The sequence below is a fragment of the Theobroma cacao genome, chromosome 4, assembly GCF_000208745.1.
Source record: "Theobroma cacao cultivar B97-61/B2 chromosome 4, Criollo_cocoa_genome_V2, whole genome shotgun sequence".
NCBI classification, from domain to species: Eukaryota; Viridiplantae; Streptophyta; class Magnoliopsida; order Malvales; family Malvaceae; genus Theobroma; species Theobroma cacao.
The window spans coordinates 4,410,221-4,431,328 of record NC_030853.1 but is presented as its reverse complement, the minus strand read 5'-3'; the positions used below and the strand labels follow the sequence as shown (position 1 = coordinate 4,431,328).

The window sequence follows — 21,108 nt, the reverse complement described above, 5'->3', positions numbered from 1 at the left end:
TTTTTTCTCATGGTTGTCTTTTCAGTTTATATTTCATAAAATTTGATACTTATATGTATATAATAAAAGTTATGTAATTAAATAAATTGTCTTTATCATTAATAAAGGCATAAGTGAAATTCATATTGAATTTAAAACCAATTAAGTACTTAGGCTGCAGATAATTAAGTTAGAAATAGCATCCTTTCATTTAGTTAATGCTATTGAAATCTCGAAGTCAAAAGAATGTCAAATTGCCAAATGAAGAAATTGGAATGATACATTTGTTATTATGTTCACATCAGGTTATTATGTCATGAAAAGTCTCCCGCTAAACAAGTAAGAGATTTGGAATAACACACTAGTTATGAAAGCCAATAAATTCGCTTTAAAAAAAAATTCAAATTAATTTCATCTAAGAGCCAGTTGCGCATGTATATATGAGCATATTTCTGCTTCTAGTCTTCAGAATGGACATCCCTCTGGGCTCCGGCTACTTCGCTGTTGTATATCAAATCATCTTCTCGCAACTTCTTCTCCCTTGGATAGAAGAGAAAGAGCAACAAACTAATTACAAAAATAAAGAAGTTTTCACTTCACCGACCACATTTGCCAGTTTCACAGAATCCAAAGCCAAGTAAAGTAAGTACCATTACATATGCTTCGAAAGTAAGTTGCTACGATGCTTGGTTTTCTTTGAAATACCAATGTCCCGACGCATATCCGATGAACATAGATTATTCAACACACACCCCAACTCTGAGTTACTTAACTTTAAAATTTCACATAATTATTATCCTACAGTTATGTTCATTTCCAAGGATATCTTGAATAACGTATACTTTTCATATTTTTGAAAATTTATTTAATCCCAGGAGAAGAAAACATGGATGGTACAGAGAATGCACGAGCTTCAAGGAGTAAATCAAGCCATAATAACCTGAGCAGTAGCATTAGGAGCAGCTTGAGCCGGACTACTAGGAGAATGGACGATGTTTTTGCGGGAGCAAGCCGACAGTCCGGAAGTAGCACTCGAGTTGCGGAAGAGGAAGAAGCACTCAGACGGGCTGCTATAGAGAAGTTGCCAACTTATGATCGTTTAGGAACAAGTATCATCAATTCTTTGGGAGAGTAATGATCATCTGGGTCAGGGACAAGGCAACCACCACGAGTTTGCTCCGAGAGAAGTGGACGTGAGAAAGTTTGAAATGGATGACCGGCAGAAGTTCATTAACGCACTCTTTATAGTTGTTGAGGAGGACGATGAGAAGTTCTTAAAGAGGTTTAGAAACAGGGTTGATAAGTAAGTTTCTCGTCCGATATTATTTCTGTCAGGATTTCTGTTCTTTTTTCCGCACCATTAAAAGAAAAAAGAAAAGCTGACCCCAATTTCCAAATACTTGATTTTGGATGAATTGCTAGTAAATTTTATTTATATATGTCAAGAGTTTTCATCATGTTAATCTTTTGTTTTCAGATCTTTCATTAATTAATTTTTTTATTTTCAATTAATTAATGAATTTTCATTTTATTCAAAATTTTATCTAACGCTATGATCTTGAAACTATTAATTTAAAAGTCTTAAACTTGAAGTGTTAAAAAAAAATGAAGGTTATATAATAAGTCAATAAGATGCTTAAAACAAATTCGTCAAAGGTTTTCAACCCCAATTCCTTTTAGGCAAAGACAGCATGCTCTGTTAATGGACTTTACTCTTGTATATTGCAGGGCAGGTACTCAAACTTCCGACGGTGGAAGTTAGGCTTGAGCATTTAAACATTGAAGCCGATACCTATAGGGGTAGCAGAGCTCTTCCGACACTTCCAAAGGAGGCAGCAGAATTAGCTCTTGGTGTGGTGGGTATTAGATTGGCCAAGAGAACCAGACTTAAAATCCATGAATAAGTTAAGTGATATTAAAAAATTAAGGACAAAATTAAGTGATATTCGATGAAATATTATACTTATATAGTTAAAAATGAATAAGTTAATTTATTCTTTGAAAAAAGAAAGAAATGTAAAACAATGCTAGTAATGAAGAAAACCAATTTTGTTTGGGTTGTAATTTAGACCAAAACAGAATTTTTTTTTTTCAAATCAACTGATTTATTAGTTTTTAACTTTTTTTTCCTTTAGATAAAGTATTATTAATTTTTTTTCCTTTAGTTTTTAATTTATTTGGGTTGTGCTTGGCAATTCCAGGCAACTGCAATTGAAGGAGCTGAAAGCAGTCTGGCAACTGACTACATTTTCAAAGTAAGATTTAATACTAGTAATTTATAGCCAAATATCAACATCAACTGCTTATCTAGCTAGCAGCATATCATTGCTTTGTTCAAATTTCAATACAAAGTTGATTTTTATACTGAATGGAATGCATAGGTACTAGGGCTTGATATATGCAAGGGTACAGTTGTAGGAAATGAGATGAATCGAGGAGTATCGGGAGGACAGAAGAAACGAATAACAACAGGTTAAGTTGGCTATTTTTAGTGAACAAATTAATCATAAATGATGTTTTATTTCAATCCCAATAAATTATGTGCTTTCATTTGCAATAGAGGAAGTTTCAATTCCAGATATTTGCTTGTCTTCTTAATTTAATTGGGCTACTTTTTATCAAATACAACAAATTAAATAACGTAGGAGAGATGATCGTTGGACCAACCAAAACATTATTGATGGATGAGATTTCAACCGGCCTAGATAGCTCCACAACATATCAAATTGTCAAGTGTTTGCAACAGATTGCCCATCTAACAGATGCCACTATCTTTATGTCCCTACTTCAGCCAGCTCCTGAGACTTTTGATCTCTTTGATGATGTAGTACTCATATCAAGGTCCAAGAAAATATGTAGTTGAATTCTTTGAGAGCTGTGGGTTCTGTAGAATAAAGAAAATAAATCATAAATCAACTAAAATTGAAAAAAATTAAATTAAATAAAATACAATCCTAGACACTAAGGTAAATCACCAATCTTGGTAAGGTTGGAAACCCCACTAAGGTGAAAAATAGCTAAAATCCTACTTTAGTTGGCTAGGCCAAAAATGCTAAAAACCTCTGACTCTTTAAAAAGAGCTTAGAGAAATAAGCACTCCTGTTTAAGAAAATATTCTTTATTAATTCTCAACTTCAATGTCTTATAACTAAGCCTAAAAGTCCTATTTATAGTATTATATGCCTACATACTAAAGGTCCTATTTATAGTATTATAGGCCACATCCTAACAAAACTCTACTTCTAGTTGTCTAATACAAATAGAATAGTTAACAAGAGATTTAAATAAAATACAACATGACTAACCTAATCAAATAATAACCCTTCAAAGTATTAAAATCCAAATAAAAATAAGAAAAGAATTCTAATCTAAATAGAATAAAGAAAATAAATCCTAAATCAACTAAAATTAAAAAAAAAACTAAATTAAATAAAACACAATGCTAGACGTTCCTGCGTCATTCTCCTCGGGTCAGAAAAACTTGACTCCGATGAATAGGCCTTGCCATGCTTTTCATAGATGTTTGGATCCACAGACTGTCATGGTCCACACCAACCATTCGAATAATTCATCCATCATTTTGAAGGTTGTTTTCCATTCATCTTCAGGTCGTATTCGAATTTGGTGATAACCACTATGCAAATTGATCTTAGAGAAAATAACAGCACCATGCAATTGATCCAACAAATCATTAAGTCTAGGAATGGGAAAATAGTACAAGCCTTGCTCCAAAAGTTCTTTGACTTGATGTCGTAACTCCTTACGCTTTTGTGGACTCATGCGATAAGTAGGCTTATTTGGAATAACAGAATCAAGGATGAAATTGATGGCATGCTAAATATCTCACATTGGTGGCAGTCATGGGGTATCTCATCAGGTACAACATCACAAAACTCCTCAATTATGGGTTTGACATCTTTAGATAAGGGCAAATTCATTATCCTCAGAAACTAATAAGAGGTATAAGAGGCTTGACTCACAATAAGCTTTGTTTAAGCTAGACACAATGATGAGTGCTTTATCTTCCTCTTGTCTCTTTGGTCAATCTTTTAGCTTTAATGGAGTCAACATAATTTTTACTTCATCCTTGATGAAGGAATAAATATTCTTGTATCCATTATGGTGAGCTCAACAATCATATTACCATGGGCATCGCAACAATAGGTGACATGCGTCCATTGGGATAACATCACACCAAATTTCATCTTGATTCTTATTTCCAATAAAGAATTGAACACAACAATGCTTCATTACCGTAACTTCATTTCCTTTTCTCAACCATTGTTGCTTGTAAGGATGCAAATGTACTTCAATCAGAAGTTCCAACTTTTCCACCATGTAGTTGGCAACAACATTCTCACAGCTTCCACTATCAATAATGACATTGCAAACCTTCCCTTGGGATGTGCACCTTATATAGAATATGTTGTGACGAGGCCCACTTTCATCTTTAATCATCATAGCAGTGTTGAGGCTATGATGAACGATAAGAGCTTCTCCATGATTAGTAAAAATTTCTTTTATCTCATCATTGTTGAATATTTCTAGCTCATCTTCTACTTCTTCCATGCTAGGTTTTTCCATAACTTCTTCTTCTACTAAGGAGATAATTCTTTGATTTGAATAATCAGAAGCAATATGCCCAAATTCTTGGCATTTGAAGCACTTCTTGTTAATATTAAAAGCATGAGTAGAAGTAGTCTCTTTATCATTATTGTTTGCAGTTTTGAAAGAGTTTACCTTTGAAGGAGGAATAGTTGTTGAACTTTAACTTTCATGGTTTAAGGTAGATTCTTGTTCTCTATATGAAGTCACTGAACTTTTCCGTGATAGTTGTTTCTCAACCTTTAATGCTAATTTACTGATATCATTTAGGTTCCAATATGGTTGTAGTTGAACAACATCTGCGATTTCAATATTGAGATCTCTAAGATAACGAGATACAATTTGTTTTTCAAGTCCATGGACATCACACTTCATGTCAAGTTGTTTGAACTCCATTGTATATTCTTCCACCGACTTTGTTTTTTGCTTCAAGTTATGAAATTTGATAAAGAATTCTTGTTGATAATGCTTAAGAAGGAACTTACGCTTGAGTTCTCGATGCATCTTATCCCATGTTCTAATCTTATTGCAGCCTTCTCTTTCTCGTTGCCTTTTGAGATTTTTCCACCAAATAGAAGCGTGCTTCTTCAATTTAATTGCCATAAGTTTGACACATTTTTCATCGGGAATATCTTTGAGCTTGAAAACTTTTGCTACTATGTAAAGCCAGTCAAGGAAGTCATCAGGGTGAAGTCTTCTTTCAAACTTAGGAATGTCAACTTTAATTCCCAAATCTCTAGTAGCAGTAGTTCTTAGGCGATGAATAGGTACTTCTTCATCAAAGGACGAATTTTGATGAAACGAATTGGTATCATTCTCTTCATCACTAAAGCTGTTATTGTTGATTTGAGTATCATGTTTTGCAAGTTACTCTTGTAATTCTTGAATTTGTCGACGTAATTCTGCAATCTCGATCTCGCGATCATCTCTTTGACGATTTTGACATCTTGACAGTATTTTATTGTATGGTGATGATGATGTGGTGGTGTAGAAAAAAGATGATGATATAACTATAAAACAATTAAAGAAATAGAATTACCCGAACAAGGAGTGTCGAAACCCTACAAAGAACTTGAATTGCGCAACGAACAATGATCCTCCCACTCTAATACCAAACTGATGCCAGGGCATTGTAAAGACACCTAGGTGTTGTGAAAGACACCAATCGTGGTGAAGTTGAAAATCCCACTAAGGTGACTCACCAATCTTGGCAAGGTTGAAAACCCCACTAAGGTGAAAAATAGCCAAAATCCTACTTTGGTTGGCTAAGCCAAAGATGCTAAAAACCTCTTACTCTTTAAAAAGAGCCTAGAGAAAATTTTCATATCTAGCAGTCGAGTTCCTGGATCCATACGTTACGAAACAAATTACTCCGAATTCCAATATAACTTCATATAAACGAATATATGGCAACTTGATAACCAATTATGACTTCTAAATAATCAACTCATCATTCACAAAGTTACAAATAGAAATTCTCATCATTGGGAGTCCAACGGGCAATAATATATATATTAGCCACCATATAGCTCATAGCAAATAAAATAGCACACATACACCTCATTTAAATGCAGAATTCACAATTCTAATTCACACTTGCCTAGGCACAATTATTCTAGGCAAACACAACAATTATACTCTACACATTAGCATTTATGCACATATATACCTATATGTCATATAACTCATACTTTCAAATTTAAATCCCCACTCACGATGACAGTAGGAATTTCTCCAGTAGCTAAACTCAATTTTTCTCCTTCTTCAAATTGGTTTCCAAGCCCAACAATGCCGAATAACTTCTTTTCCCCTTTAGACAAAGCATAAAAATTTATACTTAATATTTCAAATAATTTCCAACACTTTAAACTAGCTCAACTTTCAACTACAACACATAATCTACCTAGTTTCAAGTTCTACAATCAAAATATTCTTTAATTCTTACCTTAAGTCCTAGTTTAATCAACTTAAATCCCTAATTTCCAGCAATCTCAAGGGAAATAGCAATAAAGCTGATGAAAAAATAATCTCAAAGTTATGAACCGATTAAACCAAAAATCAATCGATGAAAAGGTCAATCTTACCTCCATCAAGGTTTTTCAAACTCCAAAACACCTTATTCAAACTCCAAAATCCAAATATGGGACATGGGGTTTAAAGGGGTAGAGCATAAGGGTGTTTTTCTTTTGTTTTCTATATAGGCAGATTACCTAGACTCCTTTTATTTTTGCTAATTTTGATGCATCTATCGATAGATGAGACGTATCTATCGATAGATTGTTCTTTAATTTTTTCATGTCAAACTTCATCTATCGATTGATAAGCCCATCTATCGATAGATGACACCCAATTTATTTTCCAATTGCTCTCAGACTTGTATCCAACGATAGATTTGGTGCACTCTATTGATAGATTACATTCAAAATGCTTCATGTTGCTCACAAGTGAACATATATTGATAGTCATGAAGAATCTATCAATAAATGTTCTTCAAATTGCTTCCACTTGCTTTTAGGTAGCATTTATCGATAAACTTAGAACATCTGCTGATAAATCATGTCTAGAATTCAAATTTTTACAAGTCCCAGTCTCCAAATTCATTTCTCTAAGTCCCCAACTCACTTTCATTTCAATAATCATTCCAATAGATCACATGACACTCAATTTCCATTACATATATTTAATATACAACACAAACCCTCAATCAAACTCCAAATCATATAATTCATAAATCAAAAGCTAACATTGTGGCCTAAGTACTATATCTAATATTCAAGTACCAAGCATATGCACAATATTATCAAGGATCTTCAAACATACCAAAATTCATAGTTATTCTCTTATAAGCGTGGGCACTCTAAGTTCGCACTTGCCTACATCAAATTCCCTTTTAACTCATCAAATAGGTTAACCAATACCACATATAATCTAAATCAAAGTCAAGGGTGTTATAGAAACCAAAGCACATTAAGACCTTATGAGCTAGTGACATTAAGGAAAATGTGGAAAAATATAACAACATTATGCCACTACAATAATCTAGATATTGGTTACTTTAAAAATTTGTAAAAGTCAAAAAAAGGATTTGTTCATAAATAACCAAAAATTATAGACTAAACTGAAAGAGCCAACAACATCTATTAATTTGATACTTTCCACAATATGGATACTTTTGTATTCTAATGCCTTCAACTTAGAAAATATTGCAAAATATAACTTCTTGATCTAAATGGTTTTGTTTGTAGCAACTTATCAATATATAATTAACTTAAAACAAATGCTCTATCATATATTCACTCTAAAGTTTCGATCAACAAATTTCACAAACTATAAATACTTAACCTCACTCAATCCAATACAAAGACCTATTTCCAAACCTGTCCTAAATTGAAACACTTATTAAAAAATAAAAATAAAAAAATTATACAGTTTATGAAATAACTTACACTCTAACATTTTATCAGCCTCTCAATTCTAAAATTATAGACTACCCTAAATTTCCCACAATTGAATGCTTGACATAAAAAATGTAAAAGAAACTAGAAAAAGAAAAATTAGTATGATTATAAAGCAACATATATAATACCTAATAGTTAACCAATTTGAAAGGGGAAAAAAGGAATATTATGAAGAAAAAGTTTAGCGCTAACAAAATCTGTATGTTGAACACAATCTTACCACATCTAAAAAATATGAGTGACAAAACCTTCCCATTGAACTTTCAGCCATTATGTTGTCTGCTTCGTGATAACTCTATTTTATAGAGCTATCTTACATTCTTTTGAGCCTAAAAATGACTAATGTCTTCTTGTTTTTAATTAATTTAAAATTTATTTTTACACTTTTTTTAGTATTTGCTTTATACATGCCTTAATAGTTTAAGTAAGTAATTTGAGTTTATTTCCATGTTATTGAGTCTTCCTTATACCTTCTATTGATTGTGCTATATGTTGGTGAAGGTGCAAAAGAGCTTGGAAGTCAAATTTGCAAATGATCATGCACTTTTGCTTAAGTTGACCTCAAATCAAGCTACAGTAATCGAAGCATACCTTGAGCTACAAAACTCTGATTGACACGATTCTTGGACCTATGGAAAGATAAGGGGAAGAGCTACAACTTTGATATTTAGAACTTCACCAATTCAAAAGGAATCATGGTAAAAAATGTAGAGAAATTTGACTGACTATAGTAGACTGTACTGTGGATAGCATGTTGGGCACCTAGACACCGAATGTATTATCTAGCACCTTAAAAAGGCCAAGAATAAAATCGTGGGTGCCTAGGCTTCAAAATGTGACTCTACACATTATTGGCCATCCGATTTTACATTAAATGGCCAACAAATAATGTAGAAATACAATCTATTTGGGGCTGAAGAAAAAAGGAGGATTCAGGCACTAATTTGGGCAAAATAAGGCTGGAACCAATAAGGAAAAAGATGAGGAAATCAAGAGATTGAATGATCAAAAAGCTACTCCAAAGAATTTCTCACTCTAGATTTGATTTTCTCTCTTTAACTCTTTTTGTAGAATACTTCATTTTGTTGAGATTTGTATTAGTATTTTGAATATGTTGAGCTAGAACTCTTAATCTAGGGTTATGTTGGATTTTAATATGTAGCTTGGATATTTTGTTGGTTTATTACTTATTTTCTATGGAAACATTGATATTTACTCAAATTTCATTTTATTGCCCATTTATTTGCTTGGCCACCATTTAAATGTGTTTAGGTATTTAGATGATACTTGAGAGAGTTAGTCTAAATTATATGTTAATTTGGGTAATGTGTGTTCACTACACTTAGAAATGAATTCAAATGTTTTGATATGCAATTAAGGTAGACATACACCTAGTTGCCACATGTAGTCAATTTTTAGAATCTTGGCTTTAAGAACTTAATTTAGTTGTTTCCTTAAACATATAACGATGCAATTAAGTTAGGCAATTGTGTAATATCTCAATGGAGAATAACACATGCTTTAGGATTCTAGACTAGCATCAATTTCCATTAAGATTAAGCAATTAAGAAAACACCATTCCAAGCTACATATTAAAATCCACCATAACCCTAAATTAAGAGTTCTAACTCAACATATTCAAAATAAAAACACAAATTTTAGCAAAACGAAGCATTTCTACAAAAAGAGTTAAAGAGAAAAAATCAAATCTAGAGTGAGAAATTCTTTAGAGCAACTTTTTGATCCTTCAATCTCTTGATTTCCTCTTCTTTTTTCTTCTTGGTTCTAGCCTTCTTTTGCCCAAATTAGTTCTGAATCCTCCTCTTTTCTTCAGCTCTAAATATATTGTATTTATACCTTTTTTTGGTGGCAATTTAATGTAAAATCATATGGCCAATAATGTGCAAAGTCACACTTTGACGCCTAGGCTGTAACACCCTGTCCCTTGGGATGTTAATTAAATTAAGATATTACATGTTAACAAAGATGAATTGTGGCCATTATTGATGAGAAAAGTTTTGTGGAAGTGGAGAACTCAACATAGAATTAAAATAATATTTTTATAATAAAATAATATTAGTTTATTGATGATAGGTGAATAAGATAGTGTAATATTGAAAGTCGATTTCAAGGAGTTGGATTTGGCCAAAGTGGGGGAGTGTAAGAAAAAAATTTCAAAGAAACGGAGCCTTAGTGGGACCCACGTGCCTTCATTAGATAAAGTATAAAAAGGTATGTATATATTTAAATATTGTGGTGACACTTTAGTGGAGTGTGAATTTGATATGTTATTTGTACATGTGTAAAGGAAGAAAATTAGAAGATAATTGAAGTTAAAAGAAAAGTTGGAAGACTTAAAAAAAATTTTGAATTAAGGTTTGGCCAATAAAGTGATAAATTGTCATGTGTTAAATAGGTGGAATATAAGCTTTTAAAAATAATGAAAAAAAATCATGTAAAATATAGCATAAGGGCCGGCCATCCCATGTAGGGTTATTGGAAAATGTAAAGGAAATGAAATGTAAGTGAAGATGAAATGAGATGTAACTGAAATTCAAGCAAAAGTGTAAATAAGCTGCAACTAAAATTCAGCCAAGGGAGAATAAAGGTTAATAGAAAGAACTTGGAGCTTGGAAGGTTCTGCCCATTTCTTGTAAATTGGGAGCTCTAGGGTCCTTAGCTTTTCTTGCAACCCGAGAGCTCTTCCTCGGTATTTGGCTAAACTTCTATCATTCTTTAGCCATTTGGAACTCCATTAACCCATTTCTCCTAAGTGTAATCCAAGGGCTTTACTTTTATTTTTTAAAAAAATGTTTTGAGAAGTGTCAATGAGGTAAGAATTGATACCCTTATAGCACGTTTGGTATGGAAAATAGCTATTCCCCTTCTATTCCCGATCATTTTCTACACCTTCGTTTGGTTAAAAATTGGGACACGGAATTGTTATTCCGCAGGAATAAAAATTCCATAAGGCTGGCTTTTAGCCAGCTTTATCTATTCCCTCCCCCCCCCCCTGGTAATATCTATTCCATGTCTCATGGAATAGCTATCAAACATGTAATGACTAAAATGCCCTTACTAAATTTACAAAATTACAATTTGATCCATATAAAAGATTTTTTCTCTCTCTCTTCCTCCTTTCCCTCTTTCTCTCAGCCGCTCCTCCCCTCTTTCTCTCTGCCACTCTTCCACTGTTTGGGTTCTGGCAATAGCACCGCCTCTCTCGTCCAACTTTCGAGTTACGTTGGTCTCTTCCATAGTCCAGGTACTTGCTTATTGTGCTTTTATTTTCTATTGATTGGTTGTGATTTGGTTTTGCTGTGAAACTATTTTGGGTTTGTGTGTTTTCCTGTAAGTGTTTGGGGTTAAAATCCTTGTTGCTGTTGAGTCTGGCTTTCTACGTGGATGCTGGGTTAGCTGTGTGAGTCAACGACACAGGGTTCTACTGGTTTGCTGCGAATTGAATTGCTGGGATTTGGGTGTGAGTAGCTGTTTGGTGGTGTTGACACTTGAGGTTTTACTCTAGAATTATAATAGATGTTAAATTCATTCCATAATTCTTACAAGAAATAATGTTCCCTGAATAAAAATAACAGAGCAAGAATATACTTTAAATCACTTGAAAGCAGCAAATAACAACTTGAATAATAATAATAATAAGAATATAAGACAAATTGTATACATTTTTTTTAAATGACCTGTAATAGTTATTATTTTTATCTGTTAATGACCTGTAATAGTTTAGTAAAAATGCTTCTACTTGTTGATCATCTGGGTGTTTTTCATTTTTTTTTCTTTTGTGTTAAAAGTTTTTTGTATCTGCATGCTGATCGTATGAGTATTTTTTATTTTGGTTTGTGAAATTCTTTATCTTTGCCTTAAGTTTGTTTAGTATTTCCTCCTGTGTTGGTTGTGAACAATACCTGTTTCTCCCTGACTTGGACAATGGCAACTTCCTGTTTGTTGTTTTGTCATTATTTTTGGGGTTCAATTGGGAAGCCATGACAGTCAAATTTGAGATTGGTACTGGAAATTTTTAACAAATTTTGTCTGCATTGCACCTTTATAAAATTTTGATTAGTTGGGTTCAGTCTTGAGTTGTTAAAATCTTTGAAGCAGTTCTTCTGTATTTGAATGTTGAATAGACCTTTACACATTTAAGAAACTTAATTTCAGAATAAAGAATTTAGTGCGAAAAGGGATTAGTTTTGTCAGTTAAAATGCAAATTTGTAATTATTCCTTATCCTTTATCTTAAATTCTGTTTTCTTATATCAACTTCAAAAATTTCGTAAGTCTTTTATCATTTTCCTGACTCAATTCTAGATGCTGGGACATGAAGCAGCAAATAATTGGTACAATGCTTTAGCAGAATGTTAGCCTCAAGAATCTAAAGAACCTATCTGATGAACTACACTATCGGTTCATTGTTCACACCAAGATGATTAATGACAGACCAAATGTTTTCCTTAACTCATACTTAATGTGTATGCATATGTACTAATGTGAAAACATTGAATCTTTGATAGGAAAAATGAGTTGGAAGGCCTTTTTTTTTTCCCAACATCACATGGAACAGTACTATTGCATTTGCATATCTTTTTGTGTGAAAAACTTTCTGTTAAGCTGGCCTTGTTGATGAGTTGGGTTTGGGGACTTTGGGTGAGACTTGTTTTTTAAGCTTTTACCTTATTTCTTATAGCTATGGGGAGGAAGCTTTTCTTTGGCTTTTTATGGAAACATGTTATTAAGACTTTGCTTTATGCAGTTTACTCTTTTCGAATCTGTCTATGGGTTAAGAATCTTACTTTCCCTATTTTATTTATCTATTTATTTCTTACCTTTTCTTACCAACACCACTTATTGTTTTTTGGAAAGATAAAGACCTACTTATTATTAAGATGAACAATTTTATCAATTAATCAATATATTGTTGATTAAATGTTGAATTTCGATCTTCCAATAATTTCTTTAGAATATATAAATTAATAAAATGGGTGTACGAATTGAATATGAAAGATACATATATACATTTCTATTCCTTTTAAATAAATTTTGTTCCTTTATACTTATTTGCTGCTTGAAAAGGCATTCTAAGTCAATATTTTCCATTTAAAAGCTTGACAATGAAGGAGTTTCAGAATATGACAGGCTGATAGCGTGTATCTAGATATACACATCATATGAAATTTTAATAAGTTAAAATAATTAAAATACATTATTTTATTTGAAAAAGAATAATTTATTTTAATAAAATAAATCCTCATTCACATTTAATTCCCATTCACATTTCACAACTAAATTTGAATAAAATAATTTTATTTTATTAAAAAAATATAAACTTTAATTTCAAATAAAATAATTTCTTAGTGCTATTCCTTAGAAGACTTAATTGCAAACTTTTTCAAACAAAGGAAAAAATATGTCTACACAATTATCATTTTATTAGGCTTTTGAGGGGTGTAGGTGTTTTAATGCCCACATAAAAATTATTTTATTAAGCTTATTTTATGTGGTATGTACATTGTTAATGGTAAATGAGATGTGTAAGAAGCTTAAAACTCAACTATAAGTTCAAGTCCATGTTTGACAAAATTAACTAGATATTTTCAACCCATATATTGTATACAATATAAAGTTAAATTCATTCCATAATACAGCTATAAAAACAAAGCAAGCAAGGTTCAACACCCATATTTTTAATTTTCCTTCTAATAAAAGTTCAATATATAGATAGCATTAAATCATTGAATCTTACCTTCTTCCTCTTTACTCACTAGTATAAAAGATAAAAATCAAAAGTCAAAATAAGGGTGTGTTTGGTGTTAGTTTTGTTTTGAATTTTTTGTTTTTGTTTTCACTCTTCTTAGAACTAACTTCTTTATTGTTATGGGGCGAGTGAATAGTACTTTCACACTTCATCATTGTCAATCTTTTAATTTTACACGTTTTTATTACCATATGGCTTTAATATTTTTTGTACATAATAAAATAGATTAGAATATTTATTTTTTGCAGTTATGGTTCGTTTGTGTTTGAGAAGAGATGTTGAACGATGAAAAAGGCTACAAGCTATGTTTAAATTTTATATGGAGATTTGTCGTGCTGTTAGTTCATTCTTAACTTTATTGTCGACAGCGTCAACTTTATGTACTTATAGGCCAAGAGTAAGATCTTATACATTAGATTTTGCTGCAAATCGAGAATATATGAGGCGACTTGTGTATGATAATGATATTTCATGTATTTTACAAATTAGGATGAATAGAGAAACCTTTTTTAAATTATGTGAAATGCTAGAAAGTATTGGAGGGTTAAAGTCAACAAAGAACATACTTGTAGATGAGCAAGTAGCAATATTCTTATATATTATTGCTCATCATGTTAAAAATCGAGTAATTAGTTTAAATTTTAGAAGGTCGGGTGAGTCAATTAGTCGGCACTTTCATAATGTTTTAAATGCAGTCCTGAAATTGCAAGAACATTTGTTTAGAAAACCTGAGCCCATTCCAACAAACTCAACAAACAATCGGTGGAAGTGGTTTAAGGTAGATTATTGATCTTATAACTTTTTGTAACTATATATATACAAGACATTAATAAGTTTACTTATTAGTAATTCATTACATCCGATTTGTAGAATTGTTTAGGTGCTCTAGATGGGACATACATCAGAGTTAAGGTGCCAAGTGCAGATAAACCTAGATGTCGCACTCGTAAAGGGGATATTGCAACAAATATGTTAGGTGTATGTACACCTGACATGCAATTTGTCTTTGTTTTTCCTGGTTGGGAAGGGTCTATAGCTGATAGCAGAGTTCTTCGAGATGCACTAAGGAGAAGAAATGGACTTAAAGTGCCTCATGGTAAGCTTTCCTATGATATTGGGAAGGTATTTCAAATTATGTACTATATGATTATTCAATTTAAGTAAGTAAATAACTTATTTAGTTTGTTTTATATAGGTTGTTACTATCTAGTGTATGTGGGCTATACAAATTGTGAGGGTTTTCTTGCACCTTTTAGGGGTCAACGATATCATTTAAATGAATGGCGTCAAGGCCATGAACCAAGCAATCCTGAAGAATTTTTTAATATGAAACGTGCTGCTGCTCGCAATGTTATAGAAATATGTTTTGGATTATTAAAAATGAGGTGGGGTATCCTTAGGAGTCCACCATTTTATTCGATTAGGATACATAATCGGATTATTATAGCTTGATGTTTGCTTCATAATTTCATTAGGAGGGAGATGAGTTTTGACCCTATTGAAGTGGATTTAGGAGAATATGTTTAAACCAACACAGCAGTTGATGAGGATTTTATAAGTACTATTGATCCTACTGATGTTTGGGGTAATTTCAGAATGGAATTAGCAAATCAGATGTTCAATGAATGGCAAGCATCTAGGCAAAATGATGATTGACATTTGTTAGGCATATTGATACTGAAGGACTGTTGCTGGGTTTCTTTCCTCAGTTAAATTCAAGTTGTACTTTTTTTTAATTTGTTTTTAATGTCTTATTATTTTATCAATTGTTGTTGTTAATTGTGTTGTTTTTATTGTACTTTTTATCATGTGAATAAAGTTTGACCAATTTTAATATATTATTGGATATATGTCTTTATTTTTAATTTTTTTTGCATTCTAATAATATTTTTTATAATTAAATATTTGGTGTATGGTAGAAAACAATGTCCACATCTTCAGCACTAGCTTCTCAAAGTTCAAAGGGAACCAAAAGAAAATGGAATTTTCATGAAGATGTTGCACTTGTTACAGCTTTGATTGATTTGCACAATATAGGAAAATACAATGCAGACACTGGGTTTAGAGGGGGTTATTTAATAGAACTTGAAAATATGCTTGCAACAAAATTACCAGATGCAAACTTGAAGGCGAAGCCCCACATAGAGTCTAGAATAAAGACTTTGAAAAAAGAATGGGCTATTATATATGATATGGTGCAAGGGACACATACTAGTGGATTTGGGTGGGATGATCAAAGGAACATGGTTGTTGCTGATGATNTTCCTTTTGTAGACTAGCATCTACACCAGCATCAGACAGTACACATATGGAAAAAGTGGCATCTTTTGATCCATTCTATGCGAACATTACAATAACAGGTTGTTTTTCTGGTAGCAGAGTATATAGAGATTACACATGCTCAAAAATAATCATTTCTGCTTGGAAGGATTTCCTTTTGTTTACAAATAGAATATTTTTCTAATATCTTTTTTAACTGGTAAACTTTTATCTTGTGAGCAGCTAGTCATCCTGGTAAGACGGTGATGTTTGAGTTCTCCACTATTGCTAAAGGTCTTGGGAAAGCTGATGTGAATGGCATGATGAAACCTGTTCCAGATATGTTTCACAAATTATGGTTGAAGGCCACAAGGATGGAGTCAGAGGGGCATGAAGAGTCCATGAGCCCTCCAAAGCCCTAAGAAATTCTTTCTTAACCCTACTTATGCAGAACCAATGGTAAGAACTTGACTGAAGCTTTATCTCGTATGTATTTGATAGTATTATAGTTTGTTCAAAGAATTAAAATGAAACAGTTTTATCATTTGATATATATAGATAAAATGAGTTTTTACTTTAATCTCTCTATAGCCTAAAGTCTAATATATTAAAGTAATTATATGTGTTTTGTGATACTATATTAAAGTAAATTATAAATCCATTTCTTTCCTATTCAGGCTGGAGTATTGTAAGTAAATACTGTTTTAAATGCCATTCTCAAAGCATCTTTGCAAAAGTTAAATAACTGATTGTTGAAACTGATTCAAAAAAATACTGCCACTGACACTTCCTGGTGCTATACCCAAAGACTCACTTGTCTTTTTTTTCTTGTAGGAGATATATCATGAACCAAATGGAGTTTGCTGCTTTTTACCAAAATAAACAATTTCACTACAACTTTGTTATACTAAATATATTTATAATTGATAAGACAGGGAGCTGTGTACTTTGTGTGTGAACTATGTTTCTTTAGAGTTGTATACCCAGGTAAATTTATAGCATCTCCATGCTAATATGCTTTAGTTATGCTTGTAAATTGTCATTTTCTTCCTAAATATGGAATGCTTATCTAAATTGAAAGACACGTTATTTCTCTCTTTGCTATTTTTGTTTCCTCAACACCAAAGGCTGGGTTCAAAGAAATGATTTTCTTCGTTTTTTAAAAGGTAACATGAATTTGTATTTAATCTATCAAATGACATAATTTACATTTTTTTGGAAAAAAAATTGAAGGCCATCATTTAATTTTAACTAGATATGATTTTATATTTCATATATCAAAAGACACATCTTATTTTTTTTTTTAGAAAAAAATGGAAGACTATCTTTTTAATTTCAAAGATATGATTTTCTATTTAATATATCAAAAAACATGATTTTCTATTTCTACTAGTATTTTCATTTTTTTCCCAAATATTTCTTCTCCGATATTTTTTCTAAACAATATTTTGAAAATGATTCATAATATATGAAGAATTGGCTAAAAAAAACATCTATACACAAATTTAATTGATTATGATGGATAAAATATAATATAATTAAATTATATTTTTAAATAATTATCCATTTATAAAAATATGTGACTAAATTATAATTATTTTTAGTAATTGGGAGAAAATATAATTATGATGGATAATTGTCTTTTGGGATAAATGTGTATTTAAATGATAATATGGATAATTTTATTTTTTTATGAAAATAAATGTTAATATGGTCAAAGGTATTTTTGTCTTTTTATCACATATTCCTTTCTTATTCCAATCTTATTTCTACCAACCAAACACTGCTAATAAGTCATAATAGCAGTTCCTGCTCTATTCCATTCACAATACCAAACAAAGTAATAACTATTCTATTCTATTCTCACTTTATTCTATTCTCACAGAATAATAATTCTATTCTATTCCTGCCTATTCTGCGAACCAAACGTGCAGTTAGTGCATTATTTTTTATATAAATGGTTGAAAATATAGATTTTCTTATGTTGCTGCAGGTTGGTATATTAGGTTGGAGAATGGTTGAAGGTTTTGGAAATAAAAGCTCTATTGAATTGAATTAGGTCATTAAAGTAAGTATTTTAAATATGGTTATTAAGTATATAATGAAATATTGAAATGTTAGTTTGGAAGCCAGAATAGTCTAGTTGGAATTAAGCTAGAACATTTGAATAGTATGAAATGTTAAGTTGAAATCTGGCTAAGTTTAATGGAAAATTTATTATATTGCTAAAACATTCTATCTTGCTTTGATTTTAAATTATAATTGGAGAATAATTATGGCAGGTAATGCATCGGTTAATTGTGTTAATGGAAGTTGTTGTATTTGGGAACAAGGAAAAAGAAGCATTTTGTTGGGCAATTTAGAATCAAATTAATTAGTCCAAAGTTATATTTGTGTGTTTTGCAACTCACCCCCACTTGGTAAGATGAAAATTTTGATTTGGATATTAACCTACCTTAATCCTGTAAGGTAAGGGACAATTGAATTACATGGCTGAAAGGGTGAATTGGGGTTAGAAAATAAATTGCTAAATTATATTAATGAGATTGTGCAAAGAGCTAGAGAATAATTAGTCATGTTTTGTAATGGAAATGGGATTCATTTAAATGAGCTTACCTAAATAGGCTAAGCTGAAAATAAATTACGATGAGCATGAGAAAAATTTTTAAAAGAAAGTATTTAGCTTAGTTAAGCAAAGTTGTGAAAAGAATGTTTCAAATAGAAATTGGTTGATGTAACACCCCGTACCCGTATAGTAGCTAACTTAACCGTCCCGGTAGGATGAAGGATTAGTTGATATGAGTTTATGTGTTAAAGAGCAAGAAAAGGGTGAAAGAAATGCTCAAGAGTAAAATATTTCGCACGTGCAAAAATAATAATTAAATAACAATATCTTTGTCCAGAATGAATTAGCAAGCTAAAAGATAATTTGGAAGTAAATTGGGAAATACTAAGATGTTTCGGGACTAGAGGAAATAAGTGAAAATTTTTGAAAATAAAATAATATTTAACCGGATGTTGTAATTAGTCAGGAAGAAAAAAATTATATGATCAATTCAAGCTGAGGAGGATGGTCATGAAGAAAAGTTTAAAAAATAAATAATAATAAATAAATAAATATAATAATATATTAGTAAGAAAAAAGAAAAAAAAAAGACCCACATGGGCAGCTGCCCATGTGGTCAATTAAGAGTCAACAAAGCGTTTTTTTTTTAGTGTTGAATGCTGTAGGGGCTAGCAAGTGAAAGAAAAAGGGAAGGAAAAGAAAAGAAAGAAAAAGGAAAAGAAAAGAGAGACGGGACAAGTCGGCTTTTTCCCCAAAAAAAAATTTTGCAACACATCAATATAAAAATTTATTGTCTTTTTTATTTCCTAGCATCAGCCATTTAAGAAGAAAAAGAAAAAAAAAAGGAGAAGGAGCCGAATTCAGAGAGGGAAAGGAGGAAGTGTTGTCGATTTGTGAGTGAGGAAGAAAAGAGGGGTTGGTGTTGGTATGAGAGAGCCGGCCAAAACCAAGGAGAAAAGTCGTGGAAGAAAGGAAAGACAAAAAATATATATGTACAAAATGGAAGAGGTTAGAGTTTAAATTTTTTTTTAGTTCTAGTTTGGGTATTTTCTAGAGGGAAAAAGGTTTGATCTTTTGGAGCTAGTAGAGGAAATGAGAGCTCTGGTTCTTTGGGCAGTAGTGAGGAGATTAGGTTTAGGCAAACAAAAAGAGAAAAAGCTAGGTTTTTGTGGTGACCGACAGGGAAAAAAAATTCGTTGTAGAGAGAGAGCGGGTGAGAGTATATAAAAAATGGAATTTGCATTTTAGTGAAAAGGCAACATAAACGGAAGAAGAGGGAAAGAAAAGTAAGAGCAAAACAAAAAAGAAAAACAGCTCCAAAACTGCGCTATTTCAAAAGGAGTAAAATCACTCCCTTAGTCTTCTGATGAACTGCAACAAATTATTTGGGTCACTGCCCGAGCCCAAGTGAGGAAGTGTGTAAATGAGAAAGGTTTACCGTGGTGGCGTACCAAGGGAGATAATGGGTGATCGGCGAATGAGATTAATTATATACACGCACAAATTAATAGCGACGTAGCGTCCCACTATTGTGAGGTGAGTGGGTGCTAAATTTCAAAAACTATATCTCTGTAAATATATTATATATTACATTTGATGGTTGATGAAATTGTGGAAAGCATGAGTTGGTAGAAAGCTCTAGGTTGTTTGTGATTGAAATCAAAGATTTTAAATTCATTTTTTTTTATATTATACATAAGTATATATCTACAAGGTTTTAATTACAGGGAAACAAACCTTTCAATGGCTTTCACTTCAAAATCATATCTTGCAAGCTTGAGTGATGTTTGGGCCAATGGCCATAGTATTGATTCGTAGGATTTGATGTTAAATTATTTATTTCACTTACCATACCGATTTGATAGATATGCCATGCTTTGAAATAAATTATGCATTAAATTACAATGATTTCCATTTTAACTTGATTGAGATATTCTGGGTAAGACCTGTTACCACACCAGGTCAAGTGTGGTCTTTGTGCACAAAGTAATAATTGTTGATTATTGATTTTTTATTATAAAAGGGGGACCTGAAGCCTCGATTCATATGGTGGCTTGGGTAGTTCCCACGAGTAGGTAAAGGGAGACTTGAAGTCTCGATTCATATGGTGGCATGGGTAGTTCCCACGAGTAGGTAAAAAGGGGGACCTGAAGCCCCGATTTATACATGGTGGCATGGGTAGTTTCCACGAGTAGGTAAAAAAGGGGACCTGAAGCCTCATTTATATATGGTGACGTGGGTAGTTCCCACGAGTAGGTAAAAAAAGGGACCTGAAGCCCCAATTTATATATGATGGTGTGGGAAGTTCCCACGAGTAAGTAAAAAGGGGGACCTCAAGCCCCGATTTATATATGGTGGCGTGGGAAGCTCCCACGAGTAGGTGATGATGTTTGAGAGAGTAAGCCTAAGGGCTATACTAAACCTACCCGAGGATGTTGCTCACTTCTGAATTTTTATTACATAATGCATGGC

General features: G+C 32.1%; 1 protein-coding gene and 1 long non-coding RNA gene across 2 annotated transcripts; both read left to right on the top strand.

Moving 5' to 3' along the window:
• LOC18601232 (pleiotropic drug resistance protein 1) lies at positions 866-2,456 on the top strand. Its single transcript, XM_018118978.1, has 4 exons — positions 866-1,088; positions 1,708-1,835; positions 2,181-2,234; positions 2,361-2,456. Exons 1-4 carry the CDS (start codon positions 866-868, stop codon positions 2,454-2,456), a joined length of 501 nt encoding a protein of 166 aa, XP_017974467.1.
• LOC18589474 lies at positions 16,077-17,063 on the top strand. Its single transcript, XR_001927551.1, has 3 exons — positions 16,077-16,171; positions 16,314-16,529; positions 16,905-17,063. It is a non-coding gene; the product is annotated as an uncharacterized LOC18589474 (long non-coding RNA).

Excerpts from the sequence above, each read along its gene's own strand:
- LOC18601232 (XM_018118978.1), top strand. The coding sequence starts at position 866 with ATGGATGGTACAGAGAATGCACGAGCTTCAAGGAGTAAATCAAGCCAT. Across the intron at positions 1,089-1,707 it reads TTATGATCGTTTAGGAACAA|GGCAGGTACTCAAACTTCCG; the intron begins GTATCATCAATT and ends TGTATATTGCAG. Across the intron at positions 1,836-2,180 it reads CAGAATTAGCTCTTGGTGTG|GCAACTGCAATTGAAGGAGC; the intron begins GTGGGTATTAGA and ends TGGCAATTCCAG.